The following is a 27964-nucleotide window of genomic DNA, read 5'->3' on the forward strand; positions in this document are numbered from 1 at the left end:
GAGCTCCCCAATCTAACAGGGAGGGCTCTGTAATGATCGTCCTGCCCAGCGAGGAGGAAAGGAAGGGAACACCCACGGGTACCTGGTGGGGATTCTTCCACCATAGCAGAGATGATGTTACTTTGGTGGGAACAGTTACTATGACATTCATGGACTGCTGATTTGGTGAGTACAGTTTCAAGACAGACTTGCAGGCAATGAAGATGGAGTCTGGCAAATGGTGTGCATGAAGCCATATGACCCAGTAGAGAAACACAGATTCTGCTGTGCCTGAGGGTTGCTTATGACTTGGTCCATGAGGAGGACATTCATCTCCTGGAACCTGTTCATCGGCAAATAAGCTCTTGTCATGATTGAGTTTAGGGATGCTCTAATTAAGTCTAAAGTCTGCTTTGGGGTTTATGCTGACCCCAAGGAAGACAGGAGCTGAAGCATTACCAAAGTTGACCTGTAGGCTTCTTGATGCATCTTGGCAACAAGAAGCCAGTCGTCAAGACAGGGGAAGATGGTGAAGTCATGATGCTTGATATGATTTACTATTACAGAGAATACCTTAGTAAAGACCCTGGGCGTGGTAGTAAGGCCGAACGGGAGCACTCTGTATTGAAAGTGGTCGGAGCCCATCATGATTCTGAGAAAATGTCTCTGAGTGGGGTGAATATTTATGTGAAAGTATGTGTCCGTGTTGAGACCTGCAAACCACATGTCTTTTTCTAGGGATGTGATTATACATGCAGGTGATACCAAGCAAAACTTGAGTTTGCAAATAAAACAGCTGAGATGGCAGAGATCGAGACTGGGTCTCCAGCTGGCCTTCTTCTTGGGTACTAGGAACTACGTTGAGTAAAAACCCTTCTCTTGGTTCTGAAGAGATACCTGCTTTACTGCACCTTGCTGTGAGAAGAATTCTACTTCTTGTTTGAGACTCTCCTTATGAGAATGGCCATTAAAAAGGGGTGGGATAAGGAGTTGTGGAGGGTACAGGGAAGTAAACTCAATTGCATAGCCAGAATGGATGATGTTAGCACTCACTTGTCTGTTACTGCATTCCAGATGTGGAAAAAAAGAGTGCTAGATGACCCTCAAAGCATATATAGGAATCAGCAGGTGGTGGTATTATTGGTTTACAGTTCTCATGCTCCCATCAAAAATGATGCTTAGTATGGGTCTGGGGCTAGGATGCTGCTGCTGCCACAGAAGATGCAGGGTAATGGGACTTCTTAATCCTTTGCATCTACCATAAAGTGGTAGAATTGTTGAGCCATCAGCCCAGGCTTGTATGATTGCCTATGGAATTTCCTCTTCGGGGCGGGTATATATATTCTCAGGGAACGGAGGGTGGTCCTGGAGTCCTTCAGGCTGTATAAAGACTCATCTGGCTTTTGGTTAAACAGATGAGTTTCATCAAAGGGCAGTCCTCCACAGTGTTTTGGACCTCCCTGGGAAACCTCAAAGTGTGAAGCCATGGTTCTGGATGCATTATACTGGAAAAAGTAAAGGAGTACTTGTGGCACCTTAGAGACTAACCAATTTATTTGAGCATAAGCTTTCGTGAGCTACCGCTCACTTCATCGGATGTGTACTGTAGCTCACGAAAGCTTATGCTCAAATAAATTGGTTAGTCTCTAAGGTGCCACAAGTACTCCTTTTCTTTTTGCGAATACAGACTAACACGGCTGTTACTCTGAAACCTGTCATTATATTGGAAGTAACCATTGCCCTCGAAGATGTGTCTACTGCTGACTGAAAAGCAGTCTTGGCAACCATCTTGTCCTCTTCTATGAGAGCCTGAAATTGAGTTCTATCCTGATGTGGAAGATTGTCAGTAAAGTCTGAAATTTTGAATAGTTCAGGAAATCATATTGAGCAATCAGTGCGTGGTAGTTGGCTATCCTGAATGGAAGAGAAGACCCTTCCTTCCCAGCAAGTCGAGATGTCTGCCTTCTTTGTCAGCTGGAGAAGTTCAAGGATGTTGCTGTCTAGAGCGCTGTGGCAACCTGATCGAATAGTTAGAGCAGAATGGGAAAAAAGAAATTCCACCCCTTTGGCTGGAACAAAATACTGTAATATTTTTCTGCCCTCTTATAGGTAGGGGCACAAGTAACTAGCATATGCCAGACTGCTCTAGCTGGCTCCAGCATGGCTTTGTTAATAGGAAACACTATTCAGCTGGAACCGAAGACTGAAGATGCCTGGGAGCTTATATTGAGGATCCTGAACTTCCTCAAGAGAAATCTGTAACTCCCCTGCAATTCTGTGCAACAGTTCCTGAAACTGCTTATGGTCATCGTGTCACTAAATCACAGCCTGGTACCAATGGAGCCCTAGATTTTTGGGCTTTGTTGTCATGCCCCTGAGACTTAGGACATTCTAAATTCTCTTGGGTGGAGCTGGAAGACACGCTCAATTTAGGCAGGGCTGTATCTGACTTCTAAGTGGATTTGGAGGAGGATTTACTTTCATGTTTATGAGAATGCTCCCTGATCTCCCAACAAGGGATCTGTGGGGGTAGACTCCCTCACTCCTGAGTTGGACCTCATGGCAAGTGGCAGTAGATGCCCTCTTTGCTGAGTCAGGCTGATGTACAAGGGGAGAGAGGGAGATCCCCTGACCTGGGTCCACCTGAGGTCTCAATGCCTTTTCCACTAGGTGCTTCTTAAGGCAAAGTTCCCACCCTTCCTGGGTACGACTGGGGAACAAGTGGCAGATAGTGCACCTTGCTGTGATGTGGGCTTCCCTGAGGCAGTATAGAGTATAGAATTGATGGTTGTCGCTGACCAAGAAGGAGCACGGATTTTGAAGCCCGGAGTCCTAGGCATTGTCCAGTACTCGTAATGAGGCTAGGGGGTGGGGGAAGGGGGAAGAAGCTCCCCAGGATAGGGAAGCTATCTAACTATAACCCAAGTAAAACTATCATAGAATTCAAACCCAAAAAATTTTAAAAACTATTTACAAATACGTATGTTTTACACATAAATGGGTAAAGACGTCAAAGCTCTGGCCACTGGAGGTTGAAAGCCTGGGCATGTGGTGCTAAAAAGGAACTGGAGAGTTGGTCGTTCTGCCCTGAACTTTATCTCAATTGGAGGCATGAGGAAAGCGAAGACACATGCATGGACCAACGGACACTGCTTTCAAAATTCTTTGGTTTCAGGGCCTGGAGTGCATTATACCCACAGATGAATACACACAGGGACCAGAACTTGAAGAACCACCATAGGTCTTGGGCTTTCAGACATATGGTGTACTTGATCTGCTCAAGAAGGCATACATCATAGTCAGAATAATACTGTAACTCTGCTAACAAACTTCCACCAGGTTGCCTAGTCTTATATATGATATGGTGACAGGACAATGCAAAGAATGTTATTCATGTCACCCAAAATGTCCCACAAATGTTGAAAAACAGACTAGATGAAGAGCTGCAGTATATGATAGCAGAATTCACAGAACTGAATAGTCAACAGACTGGGTGCACTCCTCAGTAACTGTGAAGAAAAGAGGTTGCTGACTCAGATGCTGCATTGATTCTACGGAGTTGAACACGAACATAAAAAGGCAACTTTTCCACTTGCCCATAAGAAATGAAATGTTTGCTGAGAGGGAAGAAGCCAAATTCTTCAGCAAATCAGATGCATCATCCAGATTTTGGCAGAATCTCCTGAACGTGGAAAGCGCCAAGATTTGCACTTTCAATACGGTATTTGGCAGATACTGCTTTTTATGTTCAGCACCGCAAGTATTTCACTGCACTGCCTCCCATACGCTAGAAGATCTTACAGGAATGAACATGCACATTCAATGACATAACAGACTGGGGCAGCACTGCTACTGAACGTCAGGAAGGATTGCAGACTGTACTTAAATAACCTTAAAATGAATAAAGGCAAATGCCACTTTAAAACAACTGGAATCAGCTACTTAGAGAAACTGACCACAAAAAAATATAATGCCTGCTGATTCCAAGATTCAAGTGCATCTGGCACAGAGATAGAAAAGAAATTCAGAAACTGCAAGACATGTTGCATTATTATGTCAGTATATTCATACCTAACTATTCAGCTTGGACAACTCACCCAAGAAAACTCCTTCACAAAGATACAGAATAGGCATGGATATCAGAGTGTGAAAGAGAGTTCAAGGATTTGAACACGTAGTAATATCAGCACCAGTGCAGCAATTCTTTGACCGCAGAGAGAGATCAAGTTCTTCATAGATGCTTCAAAAGAAGGGCAGTGAGCTGCACTGCTACAAAGCCATGGGATTGAATGATTGTTTGTGACTTATGCCACAAGAGTTATGATAGCACCAAAGAGAACGTATACATACGTTGAAAAAAAGCTACTAGGACTTGCACATGGATATACAAAATTTAATGATTTTCTCTGGTCACAGTTTCAAAGCCGACGCAGACCATAACTCACCAATTGCTGTACACGCACAAAGACTGGAGAAGCACCATCAAGGATACAGCAATTGCTTCTGAAAGTATAAAAATATGACCCCATATTTCTAGCCAGGACATCACCTTGTAATTGCACATACACTGTTAAGAGAAAGATCTAAGTTATTTCATGCTCTTAGTTAAGTAAATTATTTAAAGCCTGTTTCAGTCAGCACTGAAATACTACAATGGAGAGAACATGGCAAAGTTTGTGAAGCAAAACTTCAGTAGGAGGCAACAGTGGATACCAAGAAGCAAGAGAATTGTCAGACAACTCCACCAAAGCAGATTATTATGTGAATTGTAATGGGGAGCTGGACTCAGCAGCTTCATAGAGATGGATAATAAGGGGTAAGTGTGATGCAGCATTTAAGATATCTGTGGCCACAGGAGTATGCTCAAAGTGATCAGTGCTACTGCCATATCATACATCCATATACACTCTGCCATATACAGGTAACCAGAAGCCAATGATAATAGGATCCTGTTTGGTGGATACTGGCTGTGGCCCTGTAGATCTTGGGCTTGTTGTGTCCACTGGTGTGATTTCTCCCCTGTGAAGTGTAAGTGTGCCTCTGGGCAGTTTTACTTTATGCTCATGTAGTGCCTTTTCAGGATGCTCAGTAGAGAGGGGAGCATAATATGGTGCTTTTCCTTCTGGGCATGCATTCATTTCCTTCGGCCACACCCACTTCCATCATGTTGAATAAGAGCTGAGCGCTGCTTGCATGTCATGCTACCCTCTCCTCACTGTGCGTGAGAGCAGCATAACTACTATCATGGTATTATCAGTCTCTCTTTTTCATCACCTTCTTCGTTCACTTGTGCAGCATGCAACAGAGGGGGAACCATTAAGCACCCAGTTTTAAACTGTTTTTGTCTTATAGCTTCTTCCAGCCCTGACTGAAACAGTTACCTATTTTCAGAAGGAGACCATCCCACCCAGCCCTTCCTACTCACCCATGTGGGTTCAGGGAGAGGCCATTTAAAATGTCTAAGAAAAATCCTCTAGGAAGGAAAGGCTCAGCAGCAATGTCTGCCAGCAGCATCACTGGGCACGGGGTAGCCATTACCCCTCACATCCTCATCATGAGAGGATTGAGGGCACATGGCCCCAGGGAAACTTCCCCTCCCCTGCAGCAACATCAGAGCAGGGTTATTGCACAGCCATTCCATCAGCAGCTTCAGACCCTATGAGCTGTGTGAGGTGGTTCGGTGGTGGGAGAGTTGGGGGAAACAAAGGTAAACAAGGACAGAGTTAGGAAATGGGCAGGCCCAATGGCAACTTCACAGCCCTGAACCAGTGGTGCTGGAACAATTTTTATAGTGGGGTGCTTAAGGTGGAAACCAAGTATTTGGGTTGTTATTACCACTTCAAGCCAAGGCGTGCAGAAACACCCCCAGTTCCAGCACCTATGCCCTGAACCTCAGCACATACCCTCCATAACTGATCAATAGACTTTCTTTCCTCTTGTACTCACCCCTGCCTCACTCAGAGTGGGTAGAGAGAAGCCTCAGGGTTCCACATGGGCAATCTGAGGCAAGAGGATTACAGAGGGTGGCCACTGGGAGTTGTGGGAATACTTTATATTTAAATGGAGAGTTTCACTTCTCCAAGCAGTGGGAGTAGAGAGGGGGCAAATGCCAACACAACACAGGGGTGCACAGTTTGATAAAGGATTTTAAAGGATTTTTTTTTAAATGTTTAACTTGCATGGAACCATCAAACTGTGCACATTGTTAGCCTCTGTAACTGCATAATCCCCTCAGCTGGCATTTCCTAACTTCTGAGTGCTTGACTTTGCAACCTCAATGTTCTTTTAATGTAGTTTTTTATATGCAATCTTTAATTAGCCTGCAAGCTCTTTCAGGCTGGTATTACATCTCCCTAGGTGTTTCTTCAGCTGAACAGCATAATGGGGCCTGATCCTGTCTTGGACCTTTGGGCGCTGCCATATAGAAAGAAAGAAGAATGATTTCCTTTCCTGGCAGCTGCTTCTTCATCAGCTTGACCAGGCTTTACAAGAAACTCTAGTGACTGCTTTCACAAGCAGCTAGAAAGGATCTCAGTCCCAACCCCTGCCTTCCTTCCCACTCACCAAAAAAGGAATTTCCTCATTACTTTAATATTCTACTGGTTTCCTCTTCTGCTGTCCCCATCAGGTTACCCCTGCTCTTTTCTTCCTGTGCTTCCTCTACATTCCAACACTGCCTATCAATGTTTACCAAAGTCCAGGCACTGAAATGTAGTAGCAGCCCTTCTATGGTCTTCCACAGCCAGAGCCTTCACCAATTAATATGTAAACAGGAAAGAGGAGCTCCTTGTGTGAGACAACAAAGAGGGATTCATAGAGCACCGGGTGCTGCAAACATTCCACCCACAGGAAAGCAGCAGGCAGGGAGGAATACAGGCCTACGGTGACATTCTATAATTTACCCCCATTTTGGAGTCCTTTTCTTCCTCAGTTTATCTGACAGTGTGCTTTGGGTAGGGGTTAGATGACCACCTACATTTCACAGAAATAAAGAACAACTGTGAAAAATATAGGTCAAAGCTTGTTTTTAAGGGACCCACAATGTTTAATCCATAGTACAAAGCCCGGCATTTTAATGAGAGGGTATGATCCTTTTAATGATTATTGCTTGAAAATAGTGCTTTTATTTCATCAACTGCTTGTCACTAGCTCCTGACTGCATATGAATCATAGAATGTCTGAGCACCAAAGAAAGGATGTTCCTTAACATGTAGGGTAATCAACCATCTAGAATGGGCTTGAGAGAAGAAGAGGTTGAGTGACAAGTCTGCCAGACAAGAGAGTAAAACAGCAGCTGTCCCAATGTGAGGCTGGTTGGTACTAGTGGTCTGAGCACAATTTTGGTCTTTTAACATGTAAAATTAACTTTTTCATCAGCTACTAATGAAAGAAACGATACAATGACTTGGGATGATAGCCCAGCTTGTATGGCCATCATTACATGGGGCAGCTTTCTGAGTCCAATTTTTGTCTTTCTTTAGAAAACACGTGGAGAGATATAGAAAACAAATGCTAACTGAAGAGTAAACTCTCTGCATGTTTGGAAAAGGGATTCTGACAAAAGAATTTACTGCTGTTTAGTTCCAAGCCAGGTGATATTGTCAAAGGAGCCCACATAAAACAAGAATGACTTATTTAAGTTTAACATCATCAACACAGACATATGAACTGACAGGCACAGTCCAGGACTGAAAGGCAGTCCAAGTATAATTATCTATGTTCAGCCTAACAAGCATTGAGGCTCCAGTTCTCTCAGAAATCTAAAGCCCCTTACTAATATCTAAAGTAGGATTAAAGCCTTATTTATTATTTTACAAATACATTAAAAAGTTGGGGGAAACCCAGTATAAGTGGGTCTTCCATCTCAAAACAGGAATTACTATTTCATTGTTAAAGAGCACAAACATAAAAAGTGTAGAAATCCTTCAAAGTAAATCCCTGCCCCTCCATATAATATAGACATTCATCCATGTTTGCTACTCCTTATTGGTTTATTTGAAGGTGATAACCTGGTGGGATCCACACATACCAGATATGGGTAGACAATTATAGAATGTTCCCTGCTCTTTCCATTGTAGTCCTTCACATACCAAAGTTGCTTTAATCATATGGGGCTCAATCCAACTTTTATTTGCTGCAGTGGGAAGCCCCCCGGTGATGAAAGGAAGAAGAGAATTCTGCAAAGGGGCGAGCTTCTTTAGATCTGCAACTTCATTGTTATATCCAATCAGAAAGTGGTGACCATTTTATTATTATTGCTAGCAGAAGTGTCTAGTTATTGCATAAAATGCTTTTCTCTTGTTGGCCAGATGAAGCAAATCAGATCCACCCTCTATCTGTCCATTTGCTGAGCGATTTCTTCATCCCTGTCCCTACTGAAGTCAGCAACTTGGAAACAATACAATTTATTTTTATATAGTATCCTTCATAAGTAGTAACACAAAACAGTTGAGAAAGAGATGGAGAAACACTTTCCAGAGACAGGATCAGACATGCGGACAGGAAAAAAGGGAACAAAAGATATGTGAAGATGGAATAGATTAGTCAAAATAAAAGAAAGAGAGAAAACTACAAATGACCTTACGGACTTGTGAAGTGAGAATGGAAGACACAGCAATTTGTGGAGTGAAAGGTTAGTATCAGTGCTGCCATCTCTTGAAGTTTTATCATAAGTCTTGCAATATTTGGACAAGAAAGAAAGAAAATGTTTCTGTCCCACGTAGTTGTGGAAAAAAGCTTGGAAACTTTAACCCTAAAGGCAGAGGCAAATAAAAAGAACGCCATAGTTATTATTTTAAAAAATTCTCATGATTTGAAGACAATCTCATGATTGCTGAACACTTAGGGTTGGCAATACAGTGTAGCACAGGTGAGCTAAATTTTAGATACATTCAGATTTGGATTTTTGATTCAGATAAGGCATTTGTGAATCTGAAAAAAATGGTAATCTAGTTTTGTGACTTGAATTAGTGTGTCCAATAATGATAAGCAGTATGGATAAATTCAAAACATGGAAATGCCCTGAAACTGGGCTAGGAAATTAGAATAAGGAAAACAAAAACAAAAAAACCAGGCAAAATGAAAAATTGTAAATGTTGTGAACTTTTTCTCCCAAACAAAATGCTAGTTAAAAAGGACTCTGACTCAAACTGTACATTCAGCTGAGTATGGAAGTCACGTTTAAAGAGAAAACAGAGTCAGGAGTCTGGAGAGTCAGGAAAAGAGGGAAGGGCCAAGAATGGAAATGAAGAGTGAATTGGTAAGAGGGGGAAACAGTAGGTGAGCTGCAATCTCACCTTGACACTAATGATCTGAACATAATTCTGATCACAGGAATGTATTTTATTAAGTTATATTAGCTTTTCCACAGACTTCCTGCATGGCTTTGGGCAGGTCATTTAACATCTCTTTGCCTTAAAAGATATTAATACTTTCCTATCAGACAGGGGTGCTTCTACGGTTTAATTAATCAATATTTGTAACGCAAATAAAGATCCTGACATGAAAGCTGCCACTGAAGTGCAAAATATTATATGCTGTTTTCCTGTGCTCCCCAATCCTTGAATACACAGTCAGAGAGGTAGAATGGAGCAAAGCCATGGAGAGTGTTAAAAAAACAGGAAGGCAGTTTTGAGTTAGAAACCATGATGGCCACTTGGAGGGGTAATATGGTCAGGCTTCCTAAAACACAAGTGAAGAGTGGTTACCACTTTTTGGATCCTCTGAAGTTTTCAGAGGAATTTGGAAGATGTTGTCTCTTTTGCTCTTTACACAACAGCAGCAATATGAAGAAACCGTGGGAACACTTCCATCCCCAAAAACAGTGTTTATGAAATATAAACAAGCATGCTATGTCCAGATACGTACATACTACTGATCTGAGGCAGCTTCTGCAACAGAGAACACAGCGAGCATGACTTGAGGACTCAGAAACTATTTTAAGGGATACTACCCTATCCCTATGCTCTTCCGTAGTAAATAAAAGAGGGAATTGCAACAATGGAGATGGAACACAATTGGAGAAAGAATACAGATTTCAGTAACATTAGGGTTAAGGATGATTTCCAGCAATGTTCTGGAGATACTGATAAGCCAATTTATAGACAAGGGAGATTTCGAAGGAAAATCCAAGTCTAGGATCAAGAACTCCTCCTAAATGTCTAGCCTGGAGTAAAAGTTAAGAATAGTGATAGAGTTCATGGCTTGAGACAAAGAGTATAAAATCTTTTTTTTACCAAGAACAACTTCAGATTTTGAAACACTGGCTAAAGTTGTGATTTAACTGGGAGCTGAGTCAGGCAGGATGACAGACAGCAGACACAGGGATCAGGTTATGTCAAGAGAGATACACAGGCAAGAGTTATGTAAAATCTTGAAGTCACCAATGAGACTTCTCAGAAGTACATACAGTAACTCTTCACTTAATGTTGTAGTTATGTTCCTGAAAAATGCAACTTTAAGTGAAACAATGTTAAACGAATCCCATTTTCCCATAAGATTTAATGTAAATGCGGGGGGTTAGGTTCCAAGGAAAGTTTGGGGGGGGCAGGCAAAAGGCATTATATACTGTACAGTACCGTACAGTACTGTGATGGGGAGGTGCCCCTGGCTTACCCCACACAGGCACAGCCTTCTGCAGGCGAGGAAGCACCTTGCAAGTAGAGGCAGCTTCCCCCCAGAAGAACAGGCGCAGACTTTGCCGGGGGATGCTCCAGGCTCGCCTCTTCCCGTCCCCGCTCCACTCTAGGCCCACCTCTTCCCACCCCCACTCCACCTCCTCTCCGGAGCACGCCGCGTCCCTGCTCCTCCTCCTCCTTCCCAGAAAGTCCTAAGCGCTGCCAAACAGCTTTGGCGGTGGGGGAAGCGCTGAGAGGGAGGAGGAGGAGGCGGAGAAGAGGAACTTGTGCAATGCTCCCTTGTAAAGTCGTTGCTCTTCCAGAGACTCCTACAAGCAGTGGACAGAGCAGGCAGCCAAACGACATTATAGGGGAGCACTGCACAACTTTAAACGAACATGTTCCCTAATGGAGCAGCGACGTAACTGCGAAACAACGTTAAGCAGGAGGACGTTAAGTGAGGAGTTACTGTATGTGGAGATGGTGGTTCATGTTGGATAAGAGGAGGAGAAACTGTGAAGCCTTCACTACAAATAAAATGGGAACATGTAGAATTCAAACCAGGAATTTAACCAGTCCATTCTTGAATATGAAGGTTCTCAAATGCTCCTTGCCTGCTCACTAAACACATGTAGATAGGTGATTTTATAATTACCCATATAGCTCTGCATCAATGAATTGTTTCCTCCCTGTCTGTGATTTCTGAAGAGTGAATTTTAGTTGAATTTTGGTGTTTGTAAAAGCGAGGCCCAATGAAGATAACAGGAGACTTTCTTGAAAGCTGTGGCTGGAGCCAAACATGAAGTCTCTACATTTCCTCAGGTTGTTTGGCAAGTGTTCCTCAAAATTCCAAACTGCCAAATTTTTGCTATTCCAATCCTATGCCTCCTTGGAGCAGAGTCTGCCTGTTGTCTATGCTATCCCTGGAAGCACCAAGAGCAAGTGTGGGGACCTTCTTCTATAATTTCAGATTTCATAGAAATTTGAATGACTGTTTTGGTCTAGGTATAAAAGGCATTGTATTCAAAACCAAGACAATCTTAAAAGAAAGCAAAGATCTCTTTCACAGTTCTATGGGGTTTTTTCAGTTAAAATAGTAGAGCTGGTTACATTTTAGAAATGATCTATGGATACAAAGGCCGTTTTCTCACTCACACACAAAAAGACTGATTGAATCAACTATACATTTTCAAAGTTAAAACAAAAAGATAAAAAAGCAAATCTCAAGGGATTCTTTCTATGTGGTGTTATTTCTTCCCTCCTCCCCCATATACTTCTAATTTCAAACAAGGTATCTGATAGAATAGCCACAGCATCCTCACAATCTCATCAGGGTGAAGAATCAGAAGTTTATAAATTTTTTGTACATCCACAGAGAATTCTCTTTTGCTTTGGCCTCCTTCCACCTTCTCATACTAACTTCTGACAGCTCTCTCAGTTCCAAATGTTTGATTTTGTACTAGTCATACAAGATCTATTCTGTTATGCTTATTTCCCCTATACAATTTACATTTATACTGAAGAGTTCAAAGCTTTTTTTTAAAAAAAATTTCCAAAGAAAAGGGAAATTTAATGATTCTGAAATACAGGCGTGATTGACAATCTTCCCTAGCTAAAACAGCTTTGGATACACAGGGTAAAATGATTCAGAGTACACACTGGTTTTGTTAAATCCCGATTTCAGGGTAATCTGGATTGTATGCCCAATCAAGATCATCACTGAAGTTACTTGACTAAAGCTACAATTCTGCAAACATGCACAGGTTTAACTGTGTTACCCTGAAATCAATGGGTCAGCTCTGCAAACCCGGATTACCCAGAAATGTAAACATCCTACTAAAGTGAATATGGTTTCCCCCATCTGTTCATGTTCTCTGTATATATATATCTTCTGACTGTATTTTCCACTCCATGCATCTGATGAAGTGTGTTTTAGCCCATGAAAGCTTATGCTCAAATAAATTTGTTAGTCTCTAAGGTACCACAAGTACTCCTCATTCTTTTTACTGTTACCATATTTCTCCTCTTTAGTCATCGCTACCCTGCACTTTGGCCCCAACTCAACAAGATAATTAAGCACATGCCTAAGCTGAAGCATGTGAGTTGTCCCATTGAAATCAGTGGAACTACACATGTTCTTAAAATTAGCCATGTGCTTAAGTAGCCACCTGAATTAGGGCCTAAGAAATTACTTTATCCTGAGAACCAGTGCAACTGCAGAGTTAGCATTTTCCTACTACTAAAATCTCCTTATATTAAAAGCAGGCTAGGGAGGTCAACTTTTTTTTGGAGGAGGATAGGGTATAAAATGGGAATAGGACTGCAGATAATCTTGAGGCTGTCAGGTGAAGAAAGTCTGACTTTATTAATTTGCAAAGTCTCATTGAACTCTACATGTTATAAAGGACTGAAGAGAAAGTTCAGTATTTCATTTTGCTCTTAATTTACACCAATTCCTGCATAAAAAGAGCATATCTCCACTGTCCTGGCTCAAAGTAAAAAGAAAATATATAGAATGAGCAAAGGGGTGGAGATCTTTTGATCTCTAGTTCCCTAGTTCATAATCCAGCCCAGGCTGGTACTGAGTCAAAAGTATTACCATTAAAGGGTTTCTGGTGGTTTACATGTAATAGGTGAGCAATCTCAATCTAATTCCCAGTAAACAAGCCTCCCTATAACCCATTATCATAACTGGCACTGATTGTCAATCTTGTTAGCAGTCACAGCAGAACCCAAGGAATTAAGTGGCATACAGGCTGAACTAACCTCTCACCCCTAAAGTAGGGCTTCACTTCAGAGTTTGCTCAGGTGATCGGCACCCAACTTAGCCGAGCCTGGGTGTCAGCAGTCACACTGAGTTACTCCTCAACAGAACTGAACTCCCTTGTGTGTGTTGCTCTGATTTCTGAGGCCATACCCCATGGTTCTTTCTGCTGCAGTAAACTGAGGCACGCTGTGAACCTTTCCCAAGAAACTGTGGGAGAACTTGTCAGCCCTTTGGGGTACTGCGGGGGAATTGTGGGAAGGGACTATCAGCGTGAGAGTGGTTTAGCCTCTGTCCTCACTCCAAAGTGGGTGGGTTACCAGCCTAAATGAAAGTGGTACCTGGGATTTAGCCTACAGCCCCAAGTGAGCCAGCTAGCCCCAGCTAAAAGCACTAAACTCAGGTGAGAGGATTTTGTGTATAGATGGGAGCGGAGTTAGGAGTAACACCCAAGTAAGAGCCCCAGTAACTATAGTGAAAATGTATCCTTAACAGGTGGTCCCTCCGGGTGAGGCAGTTTGGGGGGAAGGTAGCACTCTTGCTACCCAATACTAGTTAGCTTTAAGAAAAATACAAAGTGCCCATTATAACAGAACTAGGACTAGTATAAAACATAGGACTTGAAGTGCCAGAGTGTGTATGTTCCAAGGATTATGACTTTTTCAGCTTTGGTGGCAGTTTGTTCCAAACACTACTAGTGTCTGCTTCAGGCTTTTAACTGCACAGTGAATCATTACTAGTACACTTACCAGGAACAATATCCAATGGTGCTGTCACATACACAGCCCTGATAGAGCTCCCACTCTGGCAGGACACTCCCTAGGCTGTTGTGTTTGGAGCCCATCTCAGCAGCCTTATGTGCTCTTTAAGCCTCCTGAGTCTGAAGAGAGATCAGGAGCTGCCCCTGGCTGGGGTTTCTAGGCACATGCTTGGGGTGAAGAGCCTCTGTCTAGCACCACCTCCTCCTCACAGCTGAGAGCCCATGCTCCAAATGCCCACCTTCTGGGACCACTGATAACCTCTCAGATTTCCCCCTAGCTTAAACACACCCTCTCCCATAATACCAGACTTGTGGGCAATCTGGGTTCACAGTTTTACTCTTCAGGGGCACATGAGAATGAAACCAAATAGACAGACTTTGCACAAAATTCTAAAACACCTTTACTCTGTACTTGGTAGCCCAAGAAATACACAGATCTAGACAGAATAATAAACACACATATGCATTTTCCCTGCCCCATGTTTCTCATCACTCTGAAACATTCTCTAGGATTGGGCAGAGTCTTCTGGAGTATCCAGGATCCTTCCCCTGCAGCTCGTTGCTTTTCTTCAGGATCACTGAACCTCTCTAGGTCAGCTAGCTTTCTCTGACTTTGGCTCGCCCCATTGTTAAACACTGCTACAAAAGCATGCCCCACTCTCTTCTGCCCAAAGCTTCCTGTGTGGCTTTGTGAGATTCCCTTGAGTTAAATGTCCCCCTACCAACACCTGGGGTTTGTTGTTGTTCCACTGGTGATTTTCCACTGTCCATTTCATCAGCCCCCAGCAGAGAAACTTGGTCAAACTCTCTGTATTTGCTACAGCCCCTGTCAGCAAAGGTTGGATTCCACAACCACCTAGAGGCATTCCGTAGTACAATTTCATAACAAAAACAGCATTCGTAAGTTATACGGAGACAGATTCCCCAAATCATCACAGGTGGTAAATGCAGAAATGGAGGAGCGCATTAAGAGAAGTTCTACTATCTTTGTGCATGCAAGAATGTTTGTTATACGTAAGTTTCTCTCACTACCACCAATTTAACACTCTGCCAGTTGTCCAATTACTCACGTTCATGTTGAGCTAAATGGCTTCCTCTCTAGCTGCACACCTTTTTTTCTAAACATAATTAATAAGGCTCATCAAAGCCTAGAAGACAAGGCCAGAGCACCAGCCAGACTGACATGTTAATAGAAAGGTCAGATATGCTTGTGACCTCTCCACAGAATGCTTATATAGCCCCAACTTTGCTGATAAAATGGTGTACATGTAATGAACAGTGAATGATGCAAGTGGTGAATATGTGTAGATGTTCTATTTATTATAAACAGAATTACATAGATGCAGATGTGTATGGATTTAAGGTATACATATATAAGCCTATCTATATACTCTAATTTTATGCCAATACAGAAATAATACTCAAGATTTTTGTATGTACATAATCTGTTGAATAAACTTCTGTACCAGTCGTGCTTAATTTATAATGAAAGAGACGCTAGGGTTCCAGTCATTTTTTTTACTTTCATAACTGCCATGCCAAGACCAGAGGTGCCAGGGCTATGAACTGCCTAGCCTAGAGGTGCTGGGGCTCAGCCCTGGCAAACACTGTACCAGCCATGTAATATGAATATAAGCTCAGTGCTAACCATATGACCCAACTAGTATAGCAGTATCTCTTGTCCTTTGTTTTTAAATAATCCTGATACACACACTACAAAATGAAAAGGAGTACTTGTGGCACCTTAGAGACTAACCAATTTATTTGAGCATGAGCTTTCGTGAGCTACAGCTCACTTCATCGGATGCATACTGTGGAAACTGCAGAAGACATTATATACACAGAGACCATGAAACAATACCTCCTCCCACCCCACTCTCCTGCTGGTAATAGCTTATCTAAAGTGATCATCAAGTTGGGCCATTTCCAGCACAAATCCAGGTTTCCTCACCCTCCGCCCCCCCACAGACAAACTCACTCTCTTGCTGGTAATAGCCCATCCAAAGTGACCACTCTCTTCACAATGTGTATGATAATCAAGGTGGGCCATTTCCTGCACAAATCCAGGTTCTCTCACCCCCTCGCCCCCCTCCAAAAACCACACACACAAACTCACTGTCCTGCTGGTAATAGCCTATCCAAAGTGACCACTCTCCTTACAACCTGCATGAAAATCAAGGTGGGCCATTTCCAGCACAAATACAGGTTTTCTCACCCTCCCCCCCCACACACAAACTCACTCTCCTGCTGGCAATAGCTCATCCAAACTGACCACTCTCCCCACAATGTGCATGACAATCAAGGTGGGCCACTTCCAGCATAAATCCAAGTTTAACCAGAACGTCTGGGGGGGGGGGGTAGGAAAATACAAGGGGAAATAGGCTACCTTGCATAATGACTTAGCCACTCCCAGTCTCTATTTAAGCCTAAATTAATAGTATCCAATTTGCAAATGAATTCCAATTCAGCAGTTTCTCGCTGGACTCTGGATTTGAAGTTTTTTTGTTGTAAGATAGCGACCTTCATGTCTCTGATTGCGTGACCAGAGAGATTGAAGTGTTCTCCGACTGGTTTATGAATGTTATAATTCTTGACATCTGATTTGTGTCCATTTATTCTTTTACGTAGAGACTGTCCAGTTTGACCAATGTACATGGCAGAGGGGCATTGCTGGCACATGATGGCATATATCACATTGGTGGATGTGCAGGTGAACGAGCCTCTGATAGCGTGGCTGATGTTATTAGGCCCTGTGATGGTGTCCCCTGAATAGATATGTGGGCACAGTTGGCAACGGGCTTTGTTGCAACGATAGGTTCCTGGGTTAGTGGTTCTGTTGTGTGGTATGTGGTTGTTGGTGAGTATTCGCTTCAGGTTGGGGGGTTGTCTGTAGGCAAGGACTGGCCTGTCTCCCAAGATTTGTGAGAGTGTTGGGTCATCCTTCAGGATAGGTTGTAGATCCTTAATAATGCGTTGGAGGGGTTTTAGTTGGGGGCTGAAGGTGATGGCTAGGGGTGTTCTGTTATTTTCTTTGTTAGGCCTGTCCTGTAGTAGGTGACTTCCCAGTGTGTGTGGGGGGGGTGTAGGTGACTTCCCAGTGTGTGTGTGTGGGGGTGGTGGTGAGAAAACCTGGATTTGTGCTGGAAATGGCCCACCTTGATTATCATGCACATTGTAGGGAGAGTGGTCACTTTGGATGAGCTATTACCAGTAGGAGAGTGAGTTTGTGTGTATATGGGGGTGGGGGAGTGAGAAAACCTGTATTTGTGCTGGAAATGGCCCACCTTGATTTTCATGCACGTTGTAAGGAGAGTGGTCACTTTGGATAGGCTATTACCAGCAGGACAGTGAGTTTGTGTGTGTGGTTTTTGGAGGGGGGCGAGGGGGTGAGAGAACCTGGATTTCTGCAGGAAATGGCCCACCTTGATTATCATACACATTGTGAAGAGAGTGGTCACTTTGGATGGGCTATTACCAGCAAGAGAGTGAGTTTGTCTGTGGGGGGGCGGAGGGTGAGGAAACCTGGATTTGTGCTGGAAATGGCCCAACTTGATGATCACTTTAGATAAGCTATTACCAGCAGGAGAGTGGGGTGGGAGGAGGTATTGTTTCATGGTCTCTGTGTATATAATGTCTTCTGCAATTTCCACAGTATGCATCCGATGAAGTGAGCTGTAGCTCACGAAAGCTCATGCTCAAATAAATTGGTTAGTCTCTAAGGTGCCACAAATCCTCCTTTTCTTTTTGCGAGTAAAGACTAACATGGCTGTTACTCTGAAACACTACAAAATGTAGATCTATAAAACATATGAATACATGCCAGAGGTAAAAAAATTACAGTCCGAGAGTACCAATTATAAACTCACAGAAAGATACAGGCACACATTTATTTACATTTTGAAATTTGTTTCAAACAGCAACATAAGAGTTTTTCATTATGTTTACCTATAATCTGGGTCTGATCTGAGATTCTAGCACCTTTGTCTCTCTCTGTATCCTGGAGTCTGTAGCAGTAGCTCAACATCTATCTCTGGATTTGGCTCAATATTATCAACAGATCTTTTCCCATCATTGTGTGAAACAATCCACTCCTGAATGAGCAGACCTCAGAATAATAACAGCTTTCCAGTTTTCCATAGAAAAGTTATCTTCAGGGAAGCAGTAAGGAAAGGAGTAGGGAAATACCTTTCAGCTGAAAATCTATTATTTTACCTTCCCCACCTCTTTGAACCTTTTCTATACATGCACCTTAACTGGCCCATGGGACTGGAGGGACCTTTCAATATGGAAGCAATAGGTCTCTATTTTATAGGTCTCTATTTCTGGTCAGGTCATTTAAAGGTGAAACGCAAATGTTTTTTTAAAATGTTTTTGGTACCCCCCCAATGTTGCCTTCTTCTAAACTACAAAGATGCCTTCAGTGCTTTGTTTGTTAAAGAGGGTTCTCTGAATTTTTTAACCCATAATAACAACAGGAATATGAAAACTTGACTTCCCTGCTCTTGCTGGAGAACTGTAATGAGAGAGTGATATATTTGTAAAGGTAAAATCTGCACTACAGATTTCTCAGCCTTCAAGTGAAGGGATGTTAAATCTTTCACAGTGGCAGCTTTTCTCCTAACTGTTTGATAGGTGTTTAATTCAAACAGGTTTGAAAACAAACCAACAAAGAAAAGAAACCACAAAGTATTAGACAGTCTGGCTAAACATCCCTTTCCCTCTCAGTGAAAGGCTGGAAAAGCTGTAGCTCAGATTTCAGTCTGTTTTGATGTCATTATCCCACTATTTCTTTAGACAGGCCTTCACCAAAAACAGAGAAGTTGGACCTGTAATTTCTAATGCAAAAGACAAGCAGAACAACAAACCTTTTAACTATCATCATGAATCATGAACAACATGGAAGGCACTAGCACATTTCTCTTAGCTTTGCAGTTCACTTTAAAGAACATGTGAAGGGCTCTATGGTGGAAAAGATATGCTCCCCCTGTTGGTAGATTCCAGAACTCATCGGGTTAAGGAAATGTAAAACCCCACTATATTCACATGTGCATTAGCAATGTGAGTCACAATTAATTATCTCAAACTATGCTGAAAAGGAAGCACTTATTGTAGGTGGTTGTGGAAACAGCTAATTTAGTAAAAGCTGTTTGGACTAAAACTAACAATAGACAATTCTATTAGCATATCATTACATCACAATTCCTGACACTCTTTGGTGGCATACCTTCCATGAAATGTATCACATTAACTGTAGGCCTGGACTGGTTATAAAACAGTTGATTATTTTCTGTAGTTCTTTTTAAAATTAACAAAACAACACTCAAACATGAACAACACTCAAATAGTCACTCTGGTGAACACTTATGCACACCAGTAGTTTTACTGAAGTTTTCAGTGTGAATGAAGGGCTCTCAATCTGGCTGACCCATTATGTTACTTGGTCTTTCTATTGTTGGTATTTAACTCAATTATTTTAGATCCATCTGCTTGTGTATCCCCAAAACCTCAGAACACCAGCCCCACAGGGGTTTAAAGTGAGAAGGTAATGGAAACTCAGTCAAGCCAAGTAGGTAAAGCTTATCCCTAAGAGCTAAATCACTGGGCAAGCCACTGGAGAGGACTTTATGCATCTGGAAAACGAAAATACATTAAAAAGGGGTAATTGAGGATCACTTCAAAGTCACGCCATAAATAACCTCAGTTTGGGCATGATCCCATGAGGTGCTAAATACCTTCAGCTGCTATTTACTCCCTCAAGTAGGAGTTGAGGGCATTCAGCATCTTGAAGGCTCTTCCATTGCCAATTCATGCCACTTGGCCACATCCTTTCTAAATACTCCGCTTCAAGACGGCTTGAGCCTCCCTTCACTTGCCCACCATTGAGGGAAAAGTGACACTGCTAAACCTCCTCTTAAGATGTTAACATTCTAAAAATTAAACAATACAACGGTACCGGATGCAAAGGTACAAAGTGTCCCATTACACAGAGGGTGCGACAAGCTCTCAGAGGAGATGAGACTTTAAAACCAATCTTCTCCATACCCTCCCTGCCAAGCCCTCATCAGCGGATACACAGACAGAGTATGTCTGCTCACAATAAAAGCATTAATTTGATGTCACACTGAAAACAAGAAGCTGCTGCAAAGAAACCCCTCCATTTAAAGAAAGAGAACATAGACATATGAGGAGCTATGAACGCTGAAGCTTTGTGCTACTCTTTCCTTGCTTGTCTACAAAATGCTACACGTGCATTATTCAAAGTGTGTCCTGTATTCGTGCTTACCTGGCCAAGGGAAGGAAGTGTTGCATATGCAATTGGTTGATTCATCATTCCTTTCTGCTTCATAATAAGCATTCGTTTCTGTTCCTCACTCAGGTGTGTCATTTGAGCTTGCATCTGTGGCTGCTGGGACTGTTGCTGCTGTATGTATGGCATCATGGGGTTCTTGCTGGGATTGGCCATTGGTGGGGTCATTCTCTGACTCAATTCAGCATTAAAATGAGTCAGAGGTTTAGTGTTGCCATAAGTAAGCATATTGGGCTGCTTGCTTAAAGAGTTTGTACCCAAATTATTTGTCTGTTGATTGATCATATTCATGTGATTTTGAGGGAGGTAGTTATTCATTGTGGTCTTCTGTGGATTATTTGCCATAGGAGGCACTATAGGATTTTGGTTGTTAAAGGCTTGGGGATACATCATTGGACTATTTGGTTTGTCTGCACTGAAGGGTCCTCCATACGGACTAGATGGAGGTCCCACAGGTGACCAGCTTGATGCTTGATTTGGATGCTGCTGCTGCTGCTTCTGCTGCATGAGTTTAGCTCTTTGTTGCTGCTGTGCTGCCATTTGTTTGAGCTGTTCGGCTGGAGACAAGTCAGCACTGGGTATAGCCACAGGACCAGGCCCTGAACCCGCGACAGTCACTGCTGCTGGATTAATAAGATAACCATTTCCAGGTCGTGACTGAGTCTGACCTGGAGTATGGGCTTGGTTGGGAGTTTGGGGTGACTGAACAACACAATTTGCTGGTGAGCTGGCAGGGATTGGAGCTGGTGGAGCACTGGATACAGAAGTTATACTAGAAGCTGTGGAGACATTTGAAAATGGAGGGCCTGAAGAAGAAGGCCTCACCTGAGGAGACCCCATTGGTACGTGAGCAAATGGAGAATGAGATGGATCACTCTTAACGCTTGCACTTTCTTGAGTCTCAGCGGTAGGCCTTGGAAATTCTGGTTCCTTCTTCTCTTCAAAGTCTTCATTGAACAAATCTTGTATGTCATCTTCTGGTACAGTGTTGGCCAGCTCATCTATTAACTCCTGCCACTCTTGATCATTCAGATTAATGTCTGAGAAAAGCTTGTTTTGATTCGAAAGGGATGTTTCAGAAGTGTCTATGCAGGTGGGGTCATCCAAAGGTTCTTGTTTTAGTTCCTTGTTTTGCAGGATGTTAAAACTGTCCTCAAGCTCACTGCAACCATTAACTGGGAGCTTTATCTCTGGAAGTCCACCATTTTTACCCAAGTCTTCCAGACCACTAGCATGAGTTCCACTCTTCTGCAGGGGTAAGGAAGGCTTCATGTCAAGCTGGTGAAGAGGAGAAACAGAAGGCAAAGGCAAGTTATTGGGCAAGCTATTGATTGTATCGATTCCTGGTACATCCTTCCGTATCCGCTTGCTGGTTGGAGAGAAACTACCATCACAGACACCATTCTGCTGCTCTCCATTGAGGGGTGAACGCGCTCCTTCCAGTTTCCTCTTTACTGTCTCTTGTAGCTTGAAGGAAGAAAAGAAAGAAAAAAATAAAAACCAAATAAGCCACTTACACAAATTTATCTTTCATACAACCATGTTATGAACTTTGCAACAGTAGCTTTCCCCCTTGTATCCCACAGATTTTAGAAATTCTGAATTGGAAAAGTCCTTGGTTTTCGCCTTATGCCTCGGAGGTCAGACAAATTGGAGAAGAGGGTTTGAAACAAACAAAGAAACCTGATTCTGAATATGAGGTGCAGAATCCCACCTATTGGTGCACTGCTGTTTAGTTTACCGTTTGAGGGGTTTTACTATAAAGGTTAGGTTGCTATGTTAATCACTAAAAATAAAGAGACTGATCAACATTTTCAAATGTGACTAGGGATTTTGGGTGCTTCCATTTTTGGGTGCCCAAAGTAGCTGACACACCTTAAAGTAGCTCCATTTTCAAAAAGTGCTAAGCATTTGCCCTCTGAAAATCAGGCTCCTGTAAGCTAGCCTCAAGTTGGGCACCCAAAAACTGAGTCAAAAAAAAAATCACTAATCATTTCTGAAAATCTTTGTTTCTAGAAAATTATTTACAGTATAAATACTGCCATTCCAAACACATGAACTGTTTTCTTTGATGTTTTTAGACAAATGATTCATTTAAAAAGTTTTATCTAATCAGCACTTTGCTCTATTGTACTAGACAGAGATATATTGGAAGTTGGTCTTAAATATAGTAAAAAATATATGAACTTTAAAAAAAGAAAGATCGTTAGCACTTTATATGACATTGAACTGATTCAGATACTCAGAGATAAAAAAAATTATATAAAAAAAAGTTTGTACAGCACCGCTAGGTACTACCATAATATAAGTAATAAAGAACAAATAAAACCAATAAAATAGCAATATTCGCTTAACAAAATAAGTCCACAAAAGCAGCCAAATTAGCCTTTTACATAAAAAACTAACTCGTTAACAAGTATTTTAACTCAGACTGATACATTTATATTCCATCAATGCAACTAGCTACAATTCTACCCCATGCTACACCAAATGCTAAGTCTGTTGTTTAAGTGCCAGGCTAAAAAAGCAGCCCTCTTTGGCTAAAGCAAAAAGAACAGGGAGTGGACGAAGTGAAGAGGTCACAATTCCAGAGAACCTTGTTCAGGACACATTTGCATCCTTGATAGTAAAACAATGGAGAACAAAATACTGAAGATTTTATCAATTTTTAAGTATTTTACTTTTACTAAGATCATGGACATTCATCTCCCAGACCTTCCCCACACTAGAGGTTCTCAACTTTTTTCTTCCCACAATTCCAAATTCAGACAATTTTTTTCTCCAGTGACTTCCCATCCCAGAGTCCTCTGTTGGTAGTGCTTGAAGGAAAGTTTGGTCACCTCAGCATATCAAAGAATTCCAGGGGTGGGGAGAGGGGGGTTCGCCACACTCCCTCTTCCCTTGTCCTTCCTGCTGCTCAGAGGAGAAGTACTGCATTCATTTCTTCTCATATCCCTCTGGTTATCTGGAATGGGAAAGTGGGAGTTCCAATCTCCTTCCCTCCCCAAAAGTTCATCCTGGCTGTGGAAAAGTAAGTAATGCGCCACTGTCTCTTCTCCCTTTATAGAAAGATCCTGCTGACTCACTTTCCCTCTCCAGTCTGTGTACACTCTTCAGAACCATTTATTTACTGGGAGTAAAATTCTCAAGACAAGGCCTATGCATCACACAGTTCCAGTTAAAAGCTTCACATTGTGCGTAAATAGGACTTTAGCAGTGCCCAGACCTTGTGCTGGTCCTCTACACAGGAATAATGTCACCGTTATAATATGGAAAGGAAAGTCTATGAGTCCCCAAGCAAAACATCAGCTTCTTCTCCCCAGTCCCAGCTTCTGACTCCACGGAAATGTATTAGAGATTTTTAGAGGGACAGAGTGGGAAAGTGATTAATATGTTGCTAATTAACATAGAGGCTCTCTCTCCTAAGCAAGGGTCTGTTGGCATATAGACATGGGAGTTTTTTGCCTGTTACCCAAGAAGAAAGAACAGTGTATAAATACCATAGTCCATGTCCTATGACTTTTTACAACACATTTTACCAGAAAGGGTGGCATAATAAGGGAACATATAATGCAACAGGTAGATTACACAATCATCCACTGTAATCTGTCAGCAGTGCTAACATTTCTAACTGGCTAACCAGACAAACCTCTTTATAAATAAACAAGATAAAACATCAGCCAAAAGCCAACTCTAAGCTCATCGGGGCGAGTTCCACAGCATGGACTAAATTAGGGTCAATCACTCTGGTATTCTTCTTTTTGCACATATCTGGGTTACTTTTGGTGCAGCTACCCCCAGCAGGAAGAATGGTCTGGAGTGTGTTCTCAGGTTCCCTAACTCCTTAATTCTGAGGTCACCATTCCTATAGTTTGACTCCTCCCCAACAGTCTCACTGCAGCTCTCTGTGAGCAAGCACCCTCCTCCAAAACTAGTGCCAACAGAAAATCAGGTCCCATAAGGAGGCTTTATAACAGAATAACCTCTAAAGTTTAAAGCTAGATGATCACCACCATGTGACATCAGAGCTCCAGGCAAAGAGTGAGTCCCCAGGCTGTTCTTGAACCGATGTCACTAGCGTGTGGCAGTGTGTTACTGCCATTGAGCTTGTTTGACTGATCTTTATATATCCTTAGTTCAGACCGCACAAACCAACAAAGGATAATATGGACGTGGTAATACTACCTCTTCTCAAGTACAAAAACAGTCATTTCCAAGTTTACCTCCTTCAGAACTTGAAAAGAAAGGTCATAATCTCTTTTGGCTCCAAGAGTTGGTCTTCAATAAAACAGCTGATAGAGTAACTTAAAATAAATACTAGAAGCTGCGAGAGTATCTGATATTATCAGACCATTCACACATCATGCTCTGTACTCAGTTTCTACACATCTTCATTTCAGCTATTAAACATTCAGTTAACAAGTACCTCTCCGTCTCCCCTTTACCAGCCTCCCTCCCCTGCCAAAATCCCAACAAACAAGTGACCCTAACTTGCTGTGCCGATAAAAGAGAAATAGAGGACACTGGAGTAGTAAGCATTTCAAAGAGCTGGAAGTTGCTGTGCTCAAAGACCCACAAGAAAATTCTCCATGGGCCTTAGCACTGAGTGACTGCATGCTCAGTACTTGGGTCCATCTACAGTGTACGAACAACCTTGCTGGAAGACCTGCTTACTGTACTGATGGTCCTTGGAGAGAGTTTACTACATGGTTTGGTCCGGTAGAGTAGGCAGAACCCAGCTGTGTTTCAGCCATGTCCCTGCAGTATGCAACACCCTTAGGCAATGTGATTCAGGGGCAGGATTAAAACACAGTTGGGTCTGGTGTACATTTGCGAGATTGAAGTATGTTTTTAACAATGCAAAGGGACAACCCTGTTCTCACCAGGTTCCCCATCATCCTTATTTCTGTTGTAGAGCTGGGCCCTTTGTTCCCCGAGAATAATCTCATAACAAACACCTGCATTAAGAATAGGGCTATTATACTTAGGGTTTGGGTTCCCGCAGATTAACTTGTCAAGTAGTCACTCAAGGTACCAATAAATATGTGGCTTAATAGAGGTGGACATGTGGTGCTCAATTGTACTCAGTCCTTTTAGAAAGACTGAAAGTGGTCACTTAAAACATGAGTTTGCTAATAAGGCGATCTATTTGCAGGTTTCACTATATCATTAAATGATTTATACTGAACCCATCATGTATTATATGGACATGTTTATGAAAACTAACACAAATTAGTGCCAAACGACCAGCAACAAATCGAACCCATTCCTGCCAATACCAACTCTTAAAAGATTTCCTAATGTTCCTAAACTTGGCTGTCTGACTATACACAAACACTTACTGACTTCAGCAGGAGTAAGAGCAGGACCAGTATATGAATATTAATGACTACATTTATTTTTTATTGCAACAAAGAGCCACAAGGAAACCATTTTCCCCCACATGACTAATGTGCAGAAAGCATGTACTGTTGCACATGAAAACAAGTGGCCACTATTCTAAGTTTGCATCTAAAATTGTTTGATTTTCCTAATGCAATTGCAGGATTTTGGGATATACACAAATTGCACAATCAAAAGACAAAAAAATAAAGACTTGTGTGGTTTCCTTTGTTTGCACGTAGGGTGACCAAGATGTCCCATTTTATAGGGACAGTCCTGATTTTTGGGTCTTTTTCTTATATAGGCTCTTATTACCCCCCACCTCCTGTCCCGATTTTTCACATTTGCTGTCTGGTCACCCTACTTTGAAATCACCTTAACAACAGTTACATTAGACAGAAACTCCATATGAATGATGCACTCGAAGTGAATATGCTGGTCATAAACTTTGGAGAGGGTAAAAGAGAAAGCTGAGACTGCCTCAGCTGGGCTGGAGAGGAAATCTCTCTTCTTTTCTGGTATAAAACTAAAATATTCTTACAAGACCATTTTAGTGCAAAGGTTCGTTTTCATGTCCTGACTGAGGAATGGTGAATGGCTGAGAAGTCTTGCATTGGCCATAGACTGGCAAAAACACCCTGCTTTTGTATAAAATTGCAGTATGTCCCCTTCCCCCTCTGAAAACAAAGCCTGAATAAGATATTCTATTATAAAACGCCTTCCATCTCCCTCAAAGAAACAATATGTTGCTTGGACATGCAATCTGCAGTTTGCATAAAGCAGTTTTTTGCAGGAGCTTGGAGGTTTCTCTCTGAGACCAAAAAATTCTTGATGCATAAAATAAAAACCTCTTCGTGCTGGTAGGACATTATTCTTATTAACAATACCTCACTGATGGGATTCCATTTCACAGCAGGTTTCTACCACAAAGCAGAAAAGCAGAAGGCTTGGTGATGCAGGACTCAGAATTATTTATATGTCATTAGAGGAACTTTGTGGAACAGGAAAAGGTCAAACTTTAGAGGGTTGTTTTCTGATGCGACTCTAAAGGGTGTGAGTGTGTGCTCACAAACATGCACAAATGCATGCACACACTCTAACGGCCTAATCTAACCAGTCTTGAAATTTTCAACAGGGCTGCAGCAGGCACAGCACAATGTATCCAAAACACAAACAACAGGCCACTTGAGGCTGTCGGCAGAGCTTTCATCTGCTGGGAGAAGCTGCTCTGCTTCATCCCACCAGCAGCAATTCATTTTTCAAAAGAAATTAGACCAAGGTGCTGTTGTTATAGCAACAGTCAGAGCCACTTATACCGCCCCATCCCCCCAATCTCACTCTGACTTCAGTGGGCAGCTATTTCAATTATGTATGGGGAGTGACCAGGACGGCTGCTGTTTAGTCCTTTTATTGCTCTTCCAAAAAAAGCTCAGAGACTAAATTCTCTTTCTGTTTCCTATCTGGCTGTAAAAGTCAAACACACTTCAGAGTGTTTAACACAGTTCCCCTTATGCTTGATGGTCAGATGATCAGTGAGGCCATAGACAAGACGGCTCCAGTTGCTATTACAGATGTTTTCATCTACCAGCTACATAATGGTCATGTTGCCACTGACTTTTTCTGTTGTTAACCCAGCTCTGGCCATTTCAATCCCTATGTTACAAGGCATGAATGACAACTATGGCAACTACTGTGTGCATATCCAGAAGTTCTGCTAGATGCAGTAGGATGAGGCTCTGTTCTGTAGCTGTCCTTTGTTCTCAGAGGAAAAATAAACAAACACTCAAACCCCAAAGTAAAGCTTGCAGTTGGAAGAGGTGCATCTAAACAGAACACAGCTTAATATTCCCTTCAGAGCACTCTCATGACTCAAGCTTTTAAAAATATATATATATATATATATAAATTGATCTTTTCCATCCCCCCTTCCCATTTCAGATGAGCTGAGCTGTCATCCACCTGCCCTCAAGTCTGAAGCAATGACTAAATTCTGACCTTCCCTGCAAAGGGAGTCCTACTTCCCTTCTCATCTGTTTGGCTGTCCCACCATCTCTCTTTCCATGTTTTTCTGCGCTTGCCCCACCTTTCCTCTCTCACCATCTCTGCAGTTGCAGCATGCTGCCTCCCTAGCTGGCGAGGTGAACATGACTTTTCCG

At 42.2% G+C, this 27964-nt stretch overlaps 1 protein-coding gene across 2 annotated transcripts in view; it reads right to left on the reverse strand.

The window, feature by feature from the left end:
- Positions 1-27964, reverse strand: part of MAML3 (mastermind like transcriptional coactivator 3) — a 367949-nt gene that overhangs the window by 135438 nt on the left and 204547 nt on the right. For both annotated transcript variants that reach the window (XM_074950875.1, XM_074950876.1), the window contains one exon: positions 20403-21893. In XM_074950875.1, coding sequence (XP_074806976.1) covers positions 20403-21893 — 1491 coding nt within the window. The remainder of the gene's footprint in view (positions 1-20402; positions 21894-27964) is intronic.

The sequence above is a fragment of the Natator depressus genome, chromosome 4 (genome assembly GCF_965152275.1).
Source record: "Natator depressus isolate rNatDep1 chromosome 4, rNatDep2.hap1, whole genome shotgun sequence".
NCBI classification, from domain to species: Eukaryota; Metazoa; Chordata; order Testudines; family Cheloniidae; genus Natator; species Natator depressus.